Source organism: Scleropages formosus, chromosome 21 (genome assembly GCF_900964775.1).
Source record: "Scleropages formosus chromosome 21, fSclFor1.1, whole genome shotgun sequence".
NCBI lineage: Eukaryota > Metazoa > Chordata > Actinopteri > Osteoglossiformes > Osteoglossidae > Scleropages > Scleropages formosus.
The window spans coordinates 22,888,087-22,909,167 of NC_041826.1; the positions used below are offsets into that span (position 1 = coordinate 22,888,087).

Below are 21,081 nucleotides of genomic sequence, written 5' to 3' on the forward strand. Positions count from 1 at the left end.
TGCGGCTTCTCTCATTATAAGGGAAAGACTTTTATCATCCAAAAACTGGATCAATTCCGCGTAGACTTCTTCATTTTTATCAGTGTCGTCAATCTCATCTTCGTCCGCGCTGTCTCTATCGCTCGGTGTGGGGACTTTCAATATGGTCTCTTTCAGTCCCAGCAAACGCAGGTGCCCCAAAAACTTTGTCTCCCAAAGTTCGTAATTCTTTTCGTCTCCGTCGAAACACAGTCTACTCAGTCTATTACCTACTTCTCTCCTGGGCCCATAACCTGTTGGCGCAGCCATCTCTGCGTTTGAGAAGTGGTAAATAGATTATACTTAACGGAGGTAACAAAGTACACGCTCACACCATCGGTTTGCTTAAACCGGAAGGGGAGAACATTTATTTACATACGTGCTTCATCAGAACACATCACGCACAAGAAAGGTCATGTGATCGATACTTCACCAACATGAGAGCACACTGAATAGAATCTCCAACAACTATAAAAGACAGAAAGAAAGAAAAGCCACAGAACAGCAGGTTTCTAGAACCGATTAGGTTTTATTGTTAAGAAGAAAACCAAACAAAACAGGAACAAGGCTGTTTTGAATCAATACAGAAGAAAAAAAAACTTCATCAGTTACCAGAAAATATTCTTTGATAAACTACTGGTGTAACTGTCCCACCACAGGAGTTCTCTCCAAATCACTCTAGTCCTTCAGACCAGCTGCTTACATGTCCACACTGATAACTGGCAGCAGCTGGACATCATTAATGTGGCTGGGAAGCGGCAGGGAGTGGACAGGCATCCAACAACCCTCCTCGTTCTTGTTCATCCCTCTCCCAAGCATTGGCCTCACCCCAGAAAAGTTGACAGATAACAGCCATGGCAAGATGGCTGTAGTATCCCAGCAGGTTAGGGTTAGGGTTACGGGTTCGGGATGATGGTCAGGGTTAGGGTCAGGGTCAGGTTAGGATTAGGGTGAATGTTAAGGAAAATTATGAGCTTCACCATCATCTGAAACCGCTTGTCGCATACAGGGTCTCAGGGAGCCATAACCCAGCGGCACAGGGCTAGAGGGGGAGGGGACACAGGGACACACGCAGGACGGGACACTAGTCCGTCACAGGGCACCCCAAGCAGGACTCGAACCCCAGACCCAGTCCAACCCACTGTGCCACCACGCCCTCCTAATTATGAGCTTTGTATGCACAATTGTGTTTCGGTTGCTCTACCAACACAATTTCCCCCCCTTTGTTTGAAGTGGAGGAACAGGTCATGGGAAAACCAGGGTGAGGTAGATGGTAGTGCGCAGACAGGACGGTTGTCTCAATGAGATTCCGCAACTGGGAAGAGGCTGAGAAATGTCTCCTATAGCTGAGGGCTTTGATTGATGCCAGGTGCTCCTGGCTGAGGTGTGGGCATGGTTGTGACATCATCTAATGCAGAATGTCAGTGTCTGTCTTGTGTTTGAGCTGCCAGAGCATCAACAAGTGTCCCCCCCACCCTCCCAACATTCTTCACTGGTTTCCTATAGTGGCCTGTATCACATCTAAGATGCTGCTTATAGCTGACCAGGATCAGCACCCTGGTACCTACAGGACTGGTCAATCCCAACAGTAGCACTAACCCCCCCCCCCACCTCTCGCCACTTGCTCGTTCCACTCAGAAGAAGCAAAAAATCCAAAGTGCTTCTCGACACACAGTGAGAGACGTTGAACCAAACAGTTCGAAAATGGTGTCACTGCTGACTGCTCCTCGAGTTTCTCCTGCTCCCAGGAAGAGAAGAGCAGGAGTTTGAAGAGGATGAGTCATATAAGTAGGAGCATGGAGCCGTGTTTAAACAACACAACATCTGTGTTACATGTTCCAGTGGAGGCGACACACATATTTACATCTGTTATTGCCATGTTCTCGTCCGGAAGTAGGAGGCGGACTCAATCGCGGAGCACTCAGGAGTTAGCGGGGTAAGACAGAAACCGTGGTCGGGGACAGGCGTGGGTCTTCGTACGGCAAACGTCGTTTATCGGGCAATCCAGAGTCGTTGTCGGTGAATACAGACGATAGGTCAAAACACGAAAACACGGATCAAAACACAGGAAGATGGGGGTCACGGGAGAGGGAGTCGGGCTGTGGACTGGGGACGAGGATGAAAGCGAGGAGCAGGTTGACTTAAACAAGGGCGCTGGCTGGGTCGGCGAATCAAGGTTCCGCGTCCTTCTCGGTTCGTTTTCGCCTTTTATCTTGCCAGGTCCAGGTGTATCCGATTATCGCGATGGCATGGGTGTGGCAGTTATCCTCTTTGCAGTCGTTACTAGGGTGATTCCATGGAAAAAACTTGACAGAGTGATTTGTACACAATTGCCAGCAGTGATCAGGAAAGGACCAGAATACCAGTGTATTTTGTGTAATTTATGAGGAAGAAACATGTATCACTCTTCACATCAGTGTGAATATTGAAGAGCAGCAAGGTTGTGTTCACACCACCGCATGTGTGACAGTGTGTGTTCACATGGATTTGCATAGAGAAACACTTTGCATTGACAGCACATGCTTCAGCGCTCTGGGAGTGTTTATAGTCCTCAGGGTTGGACACTTCAACACTGACAGCTGTCCTTCATGGCAAGAGAGTCACCAGCAGTTATGGGTTTCATCACAACCTTCATCTGGACTCTGGTCTTCATTCAAGGTCAGTGGGAAGGAAAAGGGTTCAAAACACACTTTAGGTGAACAGTTCTGTGAGCAAACATGAGATGTTGCATTTTTCATTTGTCAATATAACTTTTTGTTCTGTTTCAGGATCCAGGGGTCAAATCACTGTGACTCAGAGTCCTGAAGCGACAGCTGTTCTCCCAGGACAGACAGTCAGTATGAGCTGTAAAGCCAGTACTCCTCTGACTGGGTGTAGCCCACCATGTCTCTCCTGGTACCTTCAGAAACCTGGAGAAGCTCCTAAACTCCTCATCTATGGTGCTACAACCCGTGAGTCTGGGATTCCAGATCGATTCAGTGGCAGTGGATCTGGGTCTCACTTCACTCTGACCATCAGTGGAGTCCAGGCTGAAGATGCAGGACATTATTACTGTCAGAGTGCTCACATCATCAGCAGTAACTGGGTGTTCACACAGTGTTAGAGAGCCGTACAAAAACCCCTCCAGTGACACAGTACATTTACCGCACTGCTGTTGAAGTCGAAGGTAATAAATCTACATCATGCAGACACAGAATTACAGAATTGAAACATTTTAATGTTTTTATGTTACTTTCATAATTGTTTTAATCAAAATGTATATTTTTGTCTGTTTTTATATTTTTATTCACACATGCTTAAGTGAGCAAGTTTTCGCAATGATGTTTATTACAGAGTTTGAACCACCAATGGAACAGGAGAAGGGTTGGACTTTTTCAGTGAAGTATTGTAATAAAATGTCATAATAACTGTTTTACACTTGAAACGGAACAGATGTATCCCTGTCAGTGACTTGAAAAAACACAAAGAAGAAACCTGAAGTCTCTGTTATCTTTGAGAAAAACTCAACGATCTATCAAATCAATTGTACTGTTTGCTTTTTACAGATAACAGAAACAATCTAAGATGCTAAAAGATGTAAATCTAAGACATTATTTTATAATACATAGGGGTGCTGTGGCGAAGTGGGTTGAACCACAGTCCTGCTCTCCGGTGGGTCTGGGGTTTTAGTCCCGCTGGGGGTGCCTTGTGATGGACTGGTGTCCTGTCCTGGGTGTGTCTCCTCCCCCTCCGGCCTTATGCCCTGTGTTGCCAGGTAGGCTCCAGTTCTCCATGACCGCGTATGGGACAAGCGGTTCAGAAAGTGTGTGTGTCTGTATTCTCAAAGGAAGGAAAAGACACATTTAGTCGAAACAAGTGAAGCTGAAAGATCTTTCTGATTACCTGACAAGGAAAGATCACAAGTACCAAGGTTACCAGAAGGGAAGTAAAAACGACACGGATGAATCGATACTCTACTGTAATATGAGATACTTCAAGGATGTGAGTGTATATGTTATATACACACACAATTTCTGAACCGCTCGTTCCATACGGGGTCGCGGGGGACCGGAGCCTATCCGGCAACTCAGGGCACAAGGCCGTAGGGGGAGAGGACACACCCAGAACGGGACACCAGTCCGCCGCAAGGCACCCCAAGCGGGACTCAAACCCCAGACCCACCGGAGAGCAGGACCTTGTCCAACCCACTGCACCACCGCGCCCCCTAGCTGTTACTATGATGGATCAAATAGGCAGTGTTTAGCCTGGTACCTCCAGAAACCGGGCGAAGCTCCTGAACTCCTCATCTCCGGTGCTACTATCCGTCAGTCTAGGATTCCACATTGATTCAGTGGCAGTGGATCTGGGACCGACTTCACTCTGACCATCAGTGGAGTCCAGGCTGAAGATACAGGACATCATTACTGTCAGAGTTTACACTCCGTCAGTAGCAAACCAGTGTTCACACAGTGTTATAGAGTCGTACAAAAACTCCCCAGACACACAGTACAGTTACCTCACTGCTGCAGCTGAGATCCAGTGCAGTTGACTCTTATCTTATACATTTACATTTTATACTTTTATTCAATACATTTTTAACTTTTTGATCACAGAAATATGTTAAATGAAAATTAGCATACATCTCAAGAGTAGCCATAGCATTTGCAGTTAACAAATACATGTATGAATGGAAATTCAAAGTGAACTACAGGTCATTAGAAACACATGTTGGTGTTTTGATACATTAAATTTTTTTTGTTTTTTATGATTTTTGGGTGACATATTTCTCATTCTTAAGAAATCATTGTAATCCAGTGCCCTCATAGTTTTTATTTCCTGTCGGACTCCATATTCTACCACAAGACATCTGAAGACGTCAAATTGATGATGAAAAATGACCAAGTGAGACAGGAGGCCAAGAGTGTTTCCCGGCACTGTTCCTTTGTCTCATCTGGGACCCGACACCTTCAGTCCCCTTCAGTCCCCTTCATTCAGTGCCTATGCCATTCTAGTGTTGGTTTCTCATTCTCCAATTCACTACATTCACTGGAAACGAACCGGAATGTGTCCATAAACGGCTGAGAAAAAACTAAGGCCACAGTTGTGATGATGAGGAGCTGCGATTGTTCCGTCACCTGATGTCTCACAACAGGAGGCATGAAGCATTACTGTGCAAAACCCTTTTTTTACACGACACATGTTCCTGCTACGTCAGTGTGATGTGCAGCAGCGTCGAGAGTCCAGACAGAGATCAGGGATGGTGATGGAGGGTTTACTGCATCTTTATTATAACTTTTTTCTGACAATAAGAGAGCAGAGCTCCAGCAAGGAACAACAAATGAAATTAGCAAAGTGGAGCTGGAAATAAAGACCACACGGTGGCGTCACCATCAGGTCTGAGTGAGAGTTGTTGCGCTACCTGGAGGTTACATTCAGCAGGTACTTGATGTTCTCCATACGATTCCTACACTCCACACGTCACTGCGGCCTTTGCCCTGATCTTCTCAAGGATCCTCTCGTGGTCTCTGATGTCTTCAGCAACTGTCCCAATGACACTAACAATGTTCTAAGAATGTGTGTTTTGAGCCCAGAGGCAGAAATGACTGTCAGCTCATTCTATGGCCCATAGCCCTAACCCGGTGAGTCTCTGGTGACTATTTGACCTGGTGACTATTTTGAAGGATAAAACTAATTTGGTTTTCCACTCCCACCGTATCCCATGTTGTCTTTTCTCTGCTGAAAAAAGACCATTGAGGTGAACTTCATCATGCTGCACATTGCACTAACAAAGAAATTAAATTCTAACCTGACATTTGATAAATCTGCACGTTGCCTCCTTAGCACCCTGGGGACAGGTGAACATTTTCCTGCTCCATTGTGGGAACAGCAGAAGCTTCCTGCCCATGCAAATATCAGTCTCACCCCAACGGTCCTCAGTGCAGTTTCAACGCCTAAAATACCCCAGACTGGGCCACATGTGTGAGGGAGGTACATGTATTAGTGATAATAATTAGAAAAGATGTGGAAATACATGAGATTCAATGGGAATTATTAAATCTCCTTTCGACATTCAAGTTCCACAACTTCAAGTCACGTAGGCTTCCGCGACGACTATAAAGACCGAACTCCTCAATCAACCTACTAGACTACATCAATGATCGGTGAAGACGACGTCTAACGGTTTACGATAAAGAACCCTGAGGATGTTTCCAACATAGGAAACGAAACGTTGGGATTAGTTTCTATGACGACGCGGTCTGCTCCGGAAGATGCTAAATTCCAGTTACACGACTTCGTCAGTTCATTCATTCACACACATTTCCAGAACCGCTTGTCTCATACAGGGTCGCGGGGAGCCAGAGCCTACCCGGCAGCACAGGGCGTAAAGCCGGAGAGGGAGGGGACACACCCATGATGGGACTCCAGTCTGTTGTAAGGCACCCCAGGCGGGACTTGAACCCCAGACCCACTGGAGAGCAGAACCCTGTCCAACCCACTGCACCACCGTGCCCCCTGGTCAGTTTACTCAATATTACAGAAATTATTAAAAAAAAATTTTTTCTGGGACAATTTACACTGAATTTACTCATATGTGCCATGTGCATAGTTACAGACCAGTGATAACTGATACCATTTTTGTCATGTATTTATATGGGGAAATAAATAACACTGAGAGGAGGATCAAAGTGAAAAATACCAAAATATGCCTAAATATATACAATCATAGTGACGCAACACTATCCCCGTTGTTACAGCAAGTTTAAAAAATTGTAGCTCAGGTTGTAACACACAAGGAGTGTTTTAGTGTTATTTCACATATACTTGCAGTGGAAACAGAACATTGACCAGAAATACGGAAGAGACTTAAACCAACAGTTTTAAAGTTTTGCGCTGCAATATCCTTTATTAAATCTTTTCTTATTATTTAATAATTATTGTGTATGAATGGGCTCATGTGCGTTTCTTCTCAAATTGGTCGCTTTTATGTCCATTTGCAATAACAATATGAGTGTAATGGTTGCAACGCAATTCATCAGTGTTCTGGAAGGGAAACACTTTGCTAAAAGTATTAAAAATGAAGAACCCAGCGAGTCTGTGACACACCAGGGACGGTGAGTTTTTATTTCCTGTCTTAATGAACACAAAATCACACACACACACATTTACAGAACCGCTTGTCCCATATGGGGTCACGGGGAACCGGAGCCTACCCGGGAACACAGGGGCGTAAGGCCAGAGGGGGAGGGAACACACCCAGGACGGGACGCCAGTCCGTCGCAAGGCACCCCAAGCAGGACTTGAACCCCAGACCCACCGGACAGCAGGACTGTGGTCCAACCCACTGCGCCACCACACCCCCCGAACACAAAATCAAATGAAGAATATAAAAAGTCATTAAACTTCATCCGAAGATCCACGGAAGATCCATATTTATTATATATATATCTCAAAAAAATGAACTAGGAAGATCACTTGGAATCATGGGTATTAGGATTTAGCCGACACTTTTCTCCAAAGCAACTTACAATGTTAAGGTCACAATTATTACATGCTTACAATCATTTACCCATTTATACAGCTGGGTAAATTTACTGGAGTCACTTAGGGTAAGTACCTTGTTCAGCCCCCACCCCCCACCTCCTCCCCTCCGCACATCTGCCCCAATCCGGGGTATTTTAGGTAGTGAAACTGCACTGTGAACCGTTGGGGTGAAACTGAGATTTGCATGAACAGGACGTTTCTGCAGCTCCAAGAATAGAGCAGGCAGATGTTCTCTGCTCCCCAGGGTGCAGGTGGGGGGTGGGGGTGGGGGGTGAGGGGGTCTTTCAGCAAACCAAGAAGCCTCAGACAATGAGAATTACACTTATATTTGTCTAATTAGCTGCCATTTTTCTCCAAAGCAACATAGTGTAAACTTCTTACAGCAGTTTACCTCTTTAAATAGCACGGTAATGTTTACTACAGTCAAACACAACAATTACCTCGTTCAAGGGCACTAGAGTATTAGGATGTGAAGGATGTGAACCTGGGTCCTTCAAATGAAAGGCGGTGTCTCTAAGCACTAAAGCAGCCGCTGCACGATGACACGGAGCTTTATTTTACTGTACTTTTCATCTGTACTTAATAGAAAACGCGGTATATCATAGTTAACCCGAAAGTGACTGCGATACATTACCTGCTACCTTCAGCGTGAGTGGAGGTTACGTCCGGCAGGCGCTTCATGTTCTCCGTATGATTCCTACGCTCCTCACGTCACTGCAGGCTCTTCCTCATCTTCTCAAGGATCCTCTCGTGCTCTCTGATATCGACACCACAGACGTTGTCTTGTAGAGATGTGGCTCTATTTCCACATCTCCTCTACTGACCAGTCCTTTGTGGGGTCCGGCCTCTTTCCTCTTCTCACAGCGACACCGATTCTCCACAGGTGTGACGGCGAAGGAGCCTCTAAGCATCCTGGGTCACTCTTATGGTCCATGGAATGAGCTCACAGTCATTTGTGTCTCTGCTCCCAAAACACACACTGAGAACATGACCTGCTCCACCACTGACTGCTCCCTTCTTTCAGACGCACAAATGTGGTAAAAACCCTTTGCTCGCGATGAGTCGCTGGTGCTTTGGGCAGCGGGTGTTACCGTAGTACAGAGCGATGGTCCTGTGCATGTCTGAATTCAGCCACAGGCAACATGTGCTTTGGAGTCTTTATTATGCATGTTTTCTGTTACCTTTAAAGAAATCACACTGTCCAGTGAGTCCAAATTAATTATTAAAACGTTTGCTGGAAGGAAGGTAAAATATGTGAATAATCCAATTTTTTTCCTTTTATTCTCTTTTTGAGTTTTTTCTGTGACCAGAGAAGTGTGGAAGTGCCAGACAATTTTTATACCTTGTTTCTTAATAAAAATGACCGCAGCAGCTCGGCGCCCCTTGTTTGAAAAGAACACCTGTTCAAACATTACAGTTCATGTGACACGGCAAATATTAATAAGGACAAGAACTTGTGTGTGTTTGATTGAAAAAATCTTTATTATTCTCAGCTGCATTTCAGATATTATTGAAGCACAAGATCACACAGCGTAACACAGACAGTCTGATGTCAAAGAGAAGCAGAGGACACACTAGATAATAGTGACAAGCTGAGGGTGAAGGGTTTCACATGTAAGCAAAGCACATTATTAACCTCTGTGTTGTTAGTAAAACAGGTGAGAGTGGAACACGGAACAGAGTAAAAACAGAGTAAAAACAGAGTAATCGGGCGGGCGCCCGTCTACGCGGAACAGTCGGATCTCCTGAGCGTCTCGATGACGGGAGTCTGGGAGTCCCGAGTGGCCTTGCAGCTCACCGAAACCACCTTGGACCACTCGCCCGCAGAGAGGCTCAGCGTGTTGCTCCAGCTGTACTTGCCGTCCTTGTCCAGGATTCCGTGGCTCATGTCCCCGGTCCTGGCGCTGCCGTCCACCGTCCACTGCAGCTTCCAGTTAGAGGGGAAGCCCTTGTTGGCCAGACACGTCAGCGTGGCCTCGTTCTTACCGGACACCTCTTGACTAGAGGGGGGCAGGACCGTGAGGACGGGGGTAGCATCGCCTAGGAGACGGCAGAGGTCAGAGGTCATCGGAGGTCATGAGAGGTCAGAGAGAGGACAGCGAGTGGACAGAACGTCTTCAGCAGGGAAGGGATATTGTGTACGATCACCTACGTACGGTGAGGACGAAGAAGAGCTGTTAGTGAAACCCCAGAGGAGGAATTTAGGAGCAGTTTGTGATCGCAGCCCACAGTATGAATGAGGTCTATGATAATAATTATGTCCATAAACACAGCGGAACAGATCCTCGGTCATTTTTACCTCCGCGGCTCAGGGGTAAAAACTATTTTCCACCCTTCTGTACATATTGATACAGACCTTCTGGACACTGATTTTATTCACTTTAAAATCGATACGTTATAAAAACTGTACGAGTGACTAAAATCAATTCCAGTTGAAGGACATGGACATATTGAAATGAAATTGTATATTTACAGAACATATAATATATACAATGAAATACGTAATGAAATATATATAGACATACATAATGAAATAACCACTAAAACCTGATAACTAACACAGACAAACCGCATGAATTATGAATTATTCTACATTTATGCCTATTTACCCTTTTACTGACATCTTTAAAATAAATATAAGCTTGGAAAGGAGCAGCTGGTATTATAATTATTAGAGCTGCTACCTTTGGACCTAAAGGACGCAGGTTCCAATCTCACCTCCAGCTCTTGTACCCTTGAGTAAAGTACTTACCATGAAATTGTTCCAGTAAAAGTACTCAGCTGTATAAATAGATTAACATTGCAAGTCGCTTTGGAGAAAAGTGTCAGCCAAATAAAGAACTGTGATATGAATTAATAACCTCCAAAGAATTACAGGAAGGAAATGCACTTTAAAACGGTAAAAAAAATTCCGCAGTGAACAAACATGTTAGAGATGCATCTTATCACTGTTATGAACTCATCAGGAGTTTCGACATTTAATATCATCATCTACCTTCATAATTTACCATCATCATTTACCATGATTTGAAGCTGTTTTCTTAAACCAAAGTTCAGTGTAACAACTTCCACTGAAACAACTGAAAACACTCAATTCAGACACTGAGCAGGAGAACAGAATGTGCAGGTTGAATAAAATCATTTACATTAATTATTGTACAGTGTTCAGGGTATAACAGAGTAAAAAGCTCTTACTTCCAACCTCCAGCCTGGTTCCTCCGCCGAATGTGTACCACAGTGATTCAGAGTCTATTTGTGCTCGTACAAAAACCTCCTCAGAGGCTCGGTGTACCGTGAATGTACTGTGTTTACCTGCTTTTCACTGTAAATTCTAATTTACTCTCCTGACTGGCGGGTAAAAGAGAAGAATCACACCTGTTCGTCTCTTTTTGTTAACATGAGGATTTAAAATAACATGTGAACTGGGTTATCCACTTATTCCTTGACAAACTTTCTTTTTCAAATGATGATAAAACTGTTCTCATCTGAACAAATTAACTGCAGAACGACGGGAAAAAGTAGAAAATTCTAACCTAAAAAATAACAATCCTTATTTATTTTAAAGAAAAGTGAGAAGCGACACTAAAACAGAGGTATTAAAACAAGACACAGTGCTGTATAGAAGGAGAAGGTGTGTAAAAAGAGCTTTGCTGCCCTTTCATGAAAGAGATTTGCTGTTAAAAGATATTTAGAAATACTTACTGCCAACATCGATCCGGGTGCCGCTACCAAAAGTCCACCACAGTGAGTGAAAGTGGTTGAGGAGCCGCACAAAAACCCCCAGTGCGTCTCTGAGCGCTCCCTGCGCTTCCTGACCCTCATTTAACACTCATTTTACCCTCATTTAACACTCATTTTACCCTCATTTAACACTCATTTTACAGTCACATTACTGTATGAGTCTCACAACACTGCATCATGTAAAAGAAATTTATTTGTACTCTAATTAATTTTTCATTTATATTAAATAGAATTTATTTAACTATTTATACTCTCATCAGTTTATACTTTATGTATATTTATTCATAATTTATTTATAATCTCATGTTTGTATACTCTGTAAATATGTTATTTTTTTATTCTGTAATTCTGTGTCAGCTGTTGGTTGTCTGTAAATACTGGAAGCATCTAGAACCACAGCAAATTCTTTGTGTGCGTCAGGACATTTGGCCAATAAAACTTATTCCGATTCTGATTCAGATTCAAAAATACTCACATTCATACACGTCATGTGTTTGTTACATTTCTGTTAATATGAATTTCACAAAAATCATTTACAGATTTATGACAAAGAAGATCCTTTTAAAAAGTGGTCTTTAAACCTGTACAATTTAACTACAGAAGAAAAAGAGCAGTTTTGTGTTTCCTTGTCCTGTCCTTACAAATTAAACGACAAATATTGTTTAAAACAGTAGTTTCTCCAGAGCTCTGAACTTTGTGAGCTTTTTATTCATCCCACAGTCTCTCCTGGAGCGCTGACTGCTCGCTGCTGCAGTTCATCCCTGTGGCCAGAAGGCGGCGCTGTGCAGCTATTCCAGAAATCAGAATTTCAAAATGAGCTTCATTGCCAAGTATGTTTCACACATACAAGGAATTTCTCTTGGTGACATAAACGTTCACAGCACAGACAGAATGACAGTGACAAGACACAGATAATAAAAATAGAATAAGTGAATAAAAATGTAAAAATACACAATCTACAAAATAGATACTAGACGTTATGTGTATGTACAGATATGTTATATAGAAATGTAAGGGAATGTAAATAAGAGGTATGGTGTGTTAAATAAATCTAAGTATAAATAGTGTTGTGTATGGCACATGTTTATTGCCCAGTGGGGGCATTTAACTGTTCATGAGGTAGATGGGCTGAAGAAAGAAACTTTTCTTGTGCCTGGCTGTCCTGGTGCTCAGTGCTCTGTAGCGCCGGCCAGATGGCAAAGGTTCGAAGAGGAAGTGGCCTGGATGCGAGGGGTCTAGAATGATTTTGCCAGCCCTTTTTCTCACTTTGGATGAGCACAATTCTTGGAGAGCTGGGGGGGGGTGTGTGTGCCAATGATTCCTCCAGCCATCCGGACTATCCACTGTAATCTTCTGATGTCTGATTTTGTAGCTGAGCAGATCCAGACAGTTACAGAGGTGCAGAGGACAGACTCGATGACTGCAAAGTAGAACTGCATCAGCAGCTCCTATGGCAGATTGAACTTCCTCAGCTGGCGAAGGAAGTACAACCGCTGCTGGGCCTTCTTCACAATGGAGTCTATGTGGGGCTCCCACTTCAGGTCCTGTGAGATGGTGGTGCCCAGGAACCTGAATGACTCCACTGTTGTCACAGTGCTGTTCATGATGGTGAGTGGGGATAATGCTGAGGTGTTTCTCCTGAAGTCTACGATCATCTCCACCATTTTGAGCGTGTTCAGCTCCAGGTTGTTTTGACTGCACCAGACAGCCAGCTCTTGGACCTCCTGTCTGTAAGCAGACTCGTCGCCAACCCGGATGAGGCCGATGAGCGTGGTGTCATCTGCAAACTTCAGGAGTTTGACAGAGGGGTCTTGTGCGGTGGAGTCGTTGGTGTACAGGGAGAAGAGCAGTGGGGAGAGCACACATCCCTGGGGGGCTCCAGTACTGATTGTGCGAGTATTGGATGAGAATTTTCCCAGCCTCACTTGCTGCTGCCTGTCTGTCAGAAAGTTGGTGATCCACTGACAGATGGAGGTGGGCACAGAGAGTTGGGTTAATTTGGACAGGAGGAGGTGTGGGATGATGGAGTTGAAGGCTGAGCTCAAGTCCACGAACAGGATCCTCACATAAGTCCCTGGTTTGTCCAGATGTTGCAGGATGTAGTGCAGTCCCATGTTGACTGCATCATCCACAGACCTGTTTGCTCGATAAGCAAACTGCAGGGGGTCCAGCAAGGGTCCAGTGATGTCCTTCAGGTAGTCCAACACCAGTTTTTCAAGTGACTTCATGACCACAGATGTTAAGGCGACAGGTCTGTAGTCATTAAGTCCTGTGATTTTGGGTTTCTTTGGGATGGGGATGATGGTGGAGAGTTTGAAGCAGGAAGGAACTTCGCACATCTCCAGTGATCTGTTGAAGATCTTTGTGAAGATAGGGGCCAACTGGTCAGCACAGGTTTTTAGGCAGGCCGGTGAGACGCCGTCTGGGCCTGGTGCTTTCCTTGTCTTCTGTTTGCGGAAGACCCGACACACCTCCTCTTCACAGATCAAAGGTGCAGGAGGGGGGAAGGTGGGGGTTACTGGAGGTGTTAATCGATGTGTGGAGAGAAGGTCAGAATGGGTGTTGGGTGTGAGACAGGGTTTATCAAACTTGCAATAAAACTCATTCAAATCGTCGGCTAGTTGTTGAGTTGACACGGTGCGGGGGGGGGGGGGTGGTGTCTTGTAATTGGTGATGTCTTTCAGGCCTTTCCACACCGATGCAGCATCGTCGGCTGAAAACTGTTTCTTCAGCTTTTCAGATTAGTTTCTCTTAGCCACTCTGATCTCTTTTGCCAGTGTGTTTTTGGCCTGTTTATACAAGACTCTGTCCCCGTTCTTGTAGGCGTCTTCTTTGGCCTGACGAAGCTGTCTGAGTTTTGCGGTGAACCACGGTTTGTCATTGTTGTATGTTAAACGAGTCCTGGTAGGGATGCACATATCCTCACAGAAACTGACATATGATGTTACAGAGTCTGTGAGCTCATCTAGATCGCTAGCAGCAGCCTCAAAAACACTCCAATCGGTGCACTCGAAGCAGGCTTGTAAGTCCTGCACTACTACTTGTTAGTCCATCTTTTAACAGTCTTTATTACAGGTTTAGCTGATTTCAGTTTCTGCCTGTAGGTCGCTATAAGATGAACCAGGCAGTGATCAGAGAGCCCCAAAGCTGCCTGTGGAACAGAGTGATATGCATCCTTTACTGTGGTGTAGCAGTGGTCCAGTATATTACTGTCTCTGGTAGGACATGTAACGTTGTCCGGAATGGCTTCATTCAGCCAAGTTTCCATGCGAGTTATTTCAATACACACGTTCCCTGTGTTCCACTGCAGGATCTGAACGTTTTCCTCCACGCTGGACCACAAAAGAACCAGCAAAGAGGAGTTGAGCTCCCGTAGATATCTCACACACACACACACACACTCACACAAACATTTTCTGAACCGGTCGTTCCATACGGGGTCATTGGGGAACAGAGCCTACCCGGCAACACAGGGCGTAAGGCCGGAGGGGGAGAGGACACACCCAGCACGGGACGCCGGTCCGCCGCAAGGCACCCCAAGCGGGACTCGAACCCCAGACCCACCGGAGAGCAGGACCTGGTCCAACCCACTGCACCACTGTGCCCCCATCCATAGAGATCACTTTACTCCCTTTTACCCTCATTAACTATGCAAATCAGTGAATTTTTTTCTGTTGCTGGTAGTGTAGTGGTTGGAGCAGCTGCGTTTGGACCCAAAGATTACAGGTTCAAATCCCATCTCCAGCTGTAATACCCTTGAAGAAGATACTAATCCTGAACTGCTCCAGAAAATCACCCAGCTGTATAAACGGGTAAAAATGGTAAGTTGCTTAAAGCTGTAAGTTGATTTGGAGAAAAGCATCAGCTAAAGGAGGAACTGTAATGTAATTCTGACTGGGACAAGGTAAAACAAGGTGATTTTAGAGGGAACTGTTCCTATACAAGCACAAAAAAAAACCCCTCTGCCCTTCGGAACTGCTGAATCCCTTAACCACATTAAAGAAGAGACTCAAACCATATTTCTCTTGGATCAACTTCTATTCTGATTTCCTAACTGCTCCATAAATTTGCACCATCTGTCACAATCACCTCTGTACCTCCGATCAAGAGTTGGTTCCTGTGTGAAAGTGACAATAAGGGATTTTGTTCCCATTTCTCTTGTTTTATGTAGAAATTCATTTTCTGTTGAATTTGACTTTAATATTGTTTATTAAATTACTGTGTTTTTTTCATAAAGGAAGAAATGGTTACCATCAACACCTACTTTCTGTTGTGCTTTTCACATTTCAGGAAGGTGCCGTTGATGGACTGTAGGACCTTGTTCGACTCCATGTACTTGGTCATGTTGGTATCAGCGAGACGCTCTGGGATCAGGAGAGACTCAGGGAACAACAGTCAAGTGTTTCCATTCCTGTCTGAGTGTTGAGAGAGCAGTTATTCTGCGAACCCAACAGCCTCTTGCACTTCTTGTGTCATTGTGGATCGAATAGTGTCTCTGAAGTCCCTCTAGAACCTCCATGATACTGTACATTCACAGGCATTTCAGTTTTCAGTTATATGTGCTGTGCGTGCAAAGTGGATCCATTGCTTCTTTAATGGAAATAGATCATTTCTGTCATCTTTAATATGTCCTCAAAGCTGTTTGTAGCCCTCACCTGCTTTAAAACGGTGATGTCTTTACCACCCCTCCTCCCCATATCAACTGCAGTGGGTCCCTTGGTGCAGTGGTGCGGTAACTGTACTGTGTGTCTGGGAGGGGGGGTTTGTACGGCTCTATAACACTGTGTGGCCATCCAGTCACTGCTGATGATGTGCCAACTCTGACAGTAATAATGTCCTGCATCTTCAGCCTGGACTCCACTGATGCTCAGAGTGAAGTGAGACCCAGATCCACTGCCACTGAATCGACCTGGAATCCCTGACTCACGGTAACTTCCTGAGTAGATGAGGAGTTTAGGAGCTTCTCCAGATTTCTGAAGGTACCAGGCTAAACACTGCTTATCATATGATCCAGCATAGTAACTGCTACTCTCCCCATCAGAACTGGTTCTACAGCTCATACTGAATGTCTGTCCTGGGAGAACAGCTGTCGCTTCAGGACTCTGAGTCACAGTGATTTGACCCCTGGATCCTGAAACAGAACAAATAGTTATATTGATAAATGAAAAATGCAGTATATTTGATTTTGATCAAACTCTATCTCATATTTGCTCACAGAACTGTTCAGTTCAGCTAAAATGTATTTTGAACTCTTTTCCTTTCCACTGACCTTGAATGAAGACTAGAGTCTCCATGCTCCTACTTATATGACTCATCCTTTTCAAACTCCTGCTCTTCTCTTCCTGGGAGCAGGAGCAACTCAAGGAGCAGTCAGAAGTGACACCATTTTTTAACCGTTTGGTTCAACGTCTCTCACTGTGTGTCGAGAAGCACTTTGGATTTTTTGCTTCTTCTGAGTGGAACAAGCAAGTGGTGAGAGGTGGGGGGGTGGGGGCTGAGTGCTTCCGGTTGGGATTGACCAGTACTGTAGGTACCAGGGTGCTGATCCTGGTCAGCTGTAAGCAGCATCTTGGATGTGATACAGGCCACTATAGGAAACCAGTGAAGAAAGACGGGTGGAGGGGATGGGACACTTGGTGATGTTCTGGCAGGTCAAACACAAGATGTACACTGACATTCTGCATTAGATGATGTCACAACCATTCCCACACCTCAGCCTGGAGCACCTGGCATCATCAGTCAAACCACTCAGCTATAGGAGACACTTCTCAGCCTCTTCCCAGTTGCGGAATCTCATTGAGACAACCATCCTGTCTGCACACTACAACCTACCTCGCCCTTGTTTTCCCATGACCTGTTCCTCATCGGTTCCCAGTCCCCTTACATGTTTCCTTGGTAACGACTACAAGCCTTGTCCCCCGACCACGATTTTGGATCCTCACCACTGTCCAGTTCGCCGGTCGACTGAACATTCGCCCGTCCACAACCATGAGAACACGTCTCATACCTTGGTTCTGAATAAACGATCCTGCACTTGGGTCCAGCCTCCTCCGTGTCCTCTGTTCTCCGTAGTACATGGAGAGGTTTGAGAGTAGAGGCCAGAAGGATAGAAGGCGAGTTTTCAGACCCTTTATACATGTGGACAGAGTTTCAGCAGTTCTGAGTTAGAGAGACCCACAAGGTGGAGACATAACCCCCCAAAAATTAACAACATATCCTCTAACAACACATGGGAATCTTGCTCTACCTTTCAAACACAGCTGGACATGCCATACGCAAACACACATACACAACGGTTTTACACACCTCCCACCAACACTCCTTTAACCAGCAACACACCACCACACACAAACACACTTAAAACAAAAGGGATATGTTACAACCTGGAGGACAGAACGGTGTTGCCAGAGCAACCAAAACACAATTGTGTACACAAAGCCCATAATTGTCCTCAACCTAGCCCTAACCTGAACTTAACCTAACCAAACCAAACCCTAACTCCAACCTTAACATAAACCCTAATCCTTACATGACCCTGACCCTCACCCCGAACCCGTAACCCTAACCTGCCGGTAAACTACAGCCATCTTGCCATGGCTGTTATCTGTCAACTTTTCTGGGGTGAGGCCAATGCTCGGGAGAGGGATGAAGAAGAACAAGGAGGGTTGCTGGACACCTGTCCACTGCCCGCCACTGTCCAACCACATTAATGACGTCCAGCTTCTGCCAGTTATCAGTGTGGACATGTGAGCAGCTGGTCTGAAGGACTGGAGAGATTTGGGGAGAACTCCTATGGTGGGACAGTCACACTGGTGGTTTATCACAGAATATTTTCTGGTAACTGATGATTTTTTTTTTAATTTAAAACAGCCTTCTTCCTATTTTTGTTTGGTTTTCTCCATTTCTTCTGCTGTTCTGTGGCTTTCTTTTTCCTTCTTTCTTTCTTTCTTTCTTTCTTTCTTTCTTTCTTTCTTTCCATTTGTCTGTCTGTCTTTTATAGTATATAATTTCAAAACTGTATAATTTGCATGAGGAGCCACATGCTTCAGTGCTCTGGGAGTGTTTATAGTGCTGTGAATTTCACACTTTGTGACTCACTGCTGTCCTTCACACCAGCAGGACCTACAACAACAATGAGTTCTTCCAGTATCTTCATCTGGGCAGTTTTGCTCACACTCTGCATTAAAGGTCGTTTTTTTCTTTTGGTTTCAGATATTCATGTAATTTGGAGTCCAGGCTGAAGATGCAGGACATTATTACTGTATGGGATCTTACTACAGCAGCAGTAGCTGGAAGTTCACACAGTGTTATAGAGCTGAACAAAAACGCCCCCAGACACAGAGTACGGTTACCGCACCACTGCACACGGGACCCACTGCACTTACTGATGGGACATTAACTGCTGTGTTCCAGTACGCAATATACAGTATTTATGTCTGCTGTGATTCAATAACACACACAGAGTCAGGAGATGTTGGCTGGGACCGACACTGTTGATGGGTGGATAGTTGCATTGATATGGTCATTTGCAGTGTATAAAATCCTCCTGCTCCTCACACCACACTTTTCCCAGCCACTGTTCCAGGCCATGATGATCTCTCCTCTGAACTACTGCAGTGCCTCCTGACTGGTCTTCTAGTCTCTACTCTCAAACCTCTCCATCTAATCCAGAATGTCAGTGCACGTCTTGTGTTTGACCTGCCAGAGCATCACCAAGTGCTCACCCCCTCTTGTCTTTCTTCACTATAGTGGCCTGTATCACATCCAAGATGCTGCTTAGGGCTGACAAGGATCAGCACCCTGGTACCTACAAGACTGGTCAATCCCAACAGTAGCACTCAGCCCCCACCCCCCCCCACCTCTCGCCACATGCTTGTTCCACTCAGAAGAAGCTAAAAATCCAAAGTGCTACTCGACACACAGTGCGAGACGTTGAACCAAACAGTTCAAAAATGGTGTCACTTCTGACTGCTCCTCGAGTTTCTCCTGCTCCCAGGAAGAGAAGAGCAGGAGTTTGAAAATGATGAGTCATATAAGTAAGAACATGGAGCCACATTTACATTTACATTTACATTTACATTTATTCATTTAGCAGATGCTTTAGTCCAAAGCGACATACATCTCAGCAAAAATACCATTTGTTCATTACATTGAGAGAAAGAGACATGGCTGCAGACATGTGACTCTTAAGTAAACCTAGTTTGTTACCTTCCACTTCATGCACCGATGTTCATCGCTCGTTTAGGTGCATAGAATGCAGGATAGGTGAATCCTGATAACCTCCTACCAAAATTTTTGTTTTTTTAGAAAAATAACAAGATACACAAAATCACATGCAATACCAGAGTAGTCGCTGAATAAAGGCTTATCTGGGGATGCTCATGAAGTTATGGTGCATGAACATTTACACCATACATGAGCTGGAGAGATCTTGGGCGAAATGGGAGGGGCAAGTCATTCCAGCACAATGGAGCCAGAACCGAGAACCTCCATGCTTTACCCTTCGTGCGTGGGACCACCAAGCGAGCAGAAGTAGACGAGCAAAGGGACCTAGCTGGGGTGTAGCGGTTGATCAAGACCTGTAAATAGCTGGGATCAGTTCTACTGACACATTTGTAGACAATAACCAGGGTCTTGAATTTGATCCTGACAGCTGTAGGAAGCCAGTGCGGAGAAACAAGTAGAAGAGTTACATGGGAACGCTTTGGCAAATCAAACACAACTCGTGCAGCAGCAGCAACATTCTGTATCAGCTGTAGAGGTTCGATGGCGGTAACAGGAAGGCTACACAAGAGAGAGCTACAGTATCCAGATGGAAAGTCACCATGGCCTGGACAAGTAGTTGGGTGGAGTCAGTAGTGAGGTAGGGACGGATCCTGTGAATATTATGCAGTATGTATCTGCAGGACCAGGTTGTGGCTTCGATGTGCTGAGAGAAAGACAGACTTGTGTCAGTTGTCACTCCCAGACTCTTAGTCAAGGAGGTAGGCGAAATGAGTGAATTGTCCAGTTTGACTGATAGATCGTGACAGGAGGACAGGCCGGGTGGCAGGTGAAGAATCTTTGTTTTGGAGAGGTTGAGTTGGAGGTGGTGAGATGTCCAACAGGCAGGCAGAGATGTGTGCGGAAATGTCTGACGCGCCAGATGGAAAGGAGAAGCACAGCTGGGTATCATCAGCATAGCAGTAGTATCTGAATCCATGGGAGGCTATGACTGGACCGAGGGAGATGGTGTAACTCGAGAAGAGAAGAGGACCCAATACCGAGCCCTGCGGGACACCAGTTGAGAGAGGCAGAGGAGAAGGACGAGAGCTCCGCCAGACCACTTGATAGGATGTATCAGAGAGGTAGGACTCAAAACAACACAACATCTGTGTTACATGTTCCAGTGGAGGGGACACACATATTTACATTTGATATCCTCTTTGCAGTTATTACTTTGGCCATAGTGGGGGGTGTGGTGGAACAGCAAGTTTGGCTGGATCCTACTCTCTGGTTGGTTTGGGGTTGAAGTCTCGCTTGGGGTGCCTTCTGACAGACTGGCGTCCCATCCTTGTGTGTCCCCTCCCCCTCCAACTTTACACCCTGTGTTGCCAGGTTAGGCTCTGGCCATGGTATGTGTGTGTGTGTGTGTTTGTGTGTGTGCTACAAACTTGACAGAGTGATTTGTACACAAGTGCCAGCAGTGATGAGGCAAAGGACCAGAATACCAGTGTATTTTGTGGAATTTATGAGAAAGAAACACGTGTCACTCTTCACATCAGTGTGAATATTGAAGAGCAGCAAGGTTGTGTTCACACC

At 45.1% G+C, this 21,081-nt stretch overlaps 1 protein-coding gene across 1 annotated transcript; it reads right to left on the reverse strand.

Moving 5' to 3' along the window:
* Window positions 1–8,998: 8,998 nt before the first annotated feature.
* Window positions 8,999–18,436, reverse strand: LOC114909291 (immunoglobulin kappa light chain-like). The gene is made up of 6 exons (XM_029247503.1): window positions 18,379–18,436; window positions 17,847–18,070; window positions 16,550–16,622; window positions 16,089–16,411; window positions 10,735–10,786; window positions 8,999–9,579 (listed from the first exon to the last, which is right to left on the reverse strand). Exons 1-6 carry the CDS (start codon window positions 18,434–18,436, stop codon window positions 9,263–9,265), a joined length of 1,047 nt encoding a protein of 348 aa, XP_029103336.1. The 3' UTR covers window positions 8,999–9,262.
* Window positions 18,437–21,081: the final 2,645 nt, after the last annotated feature.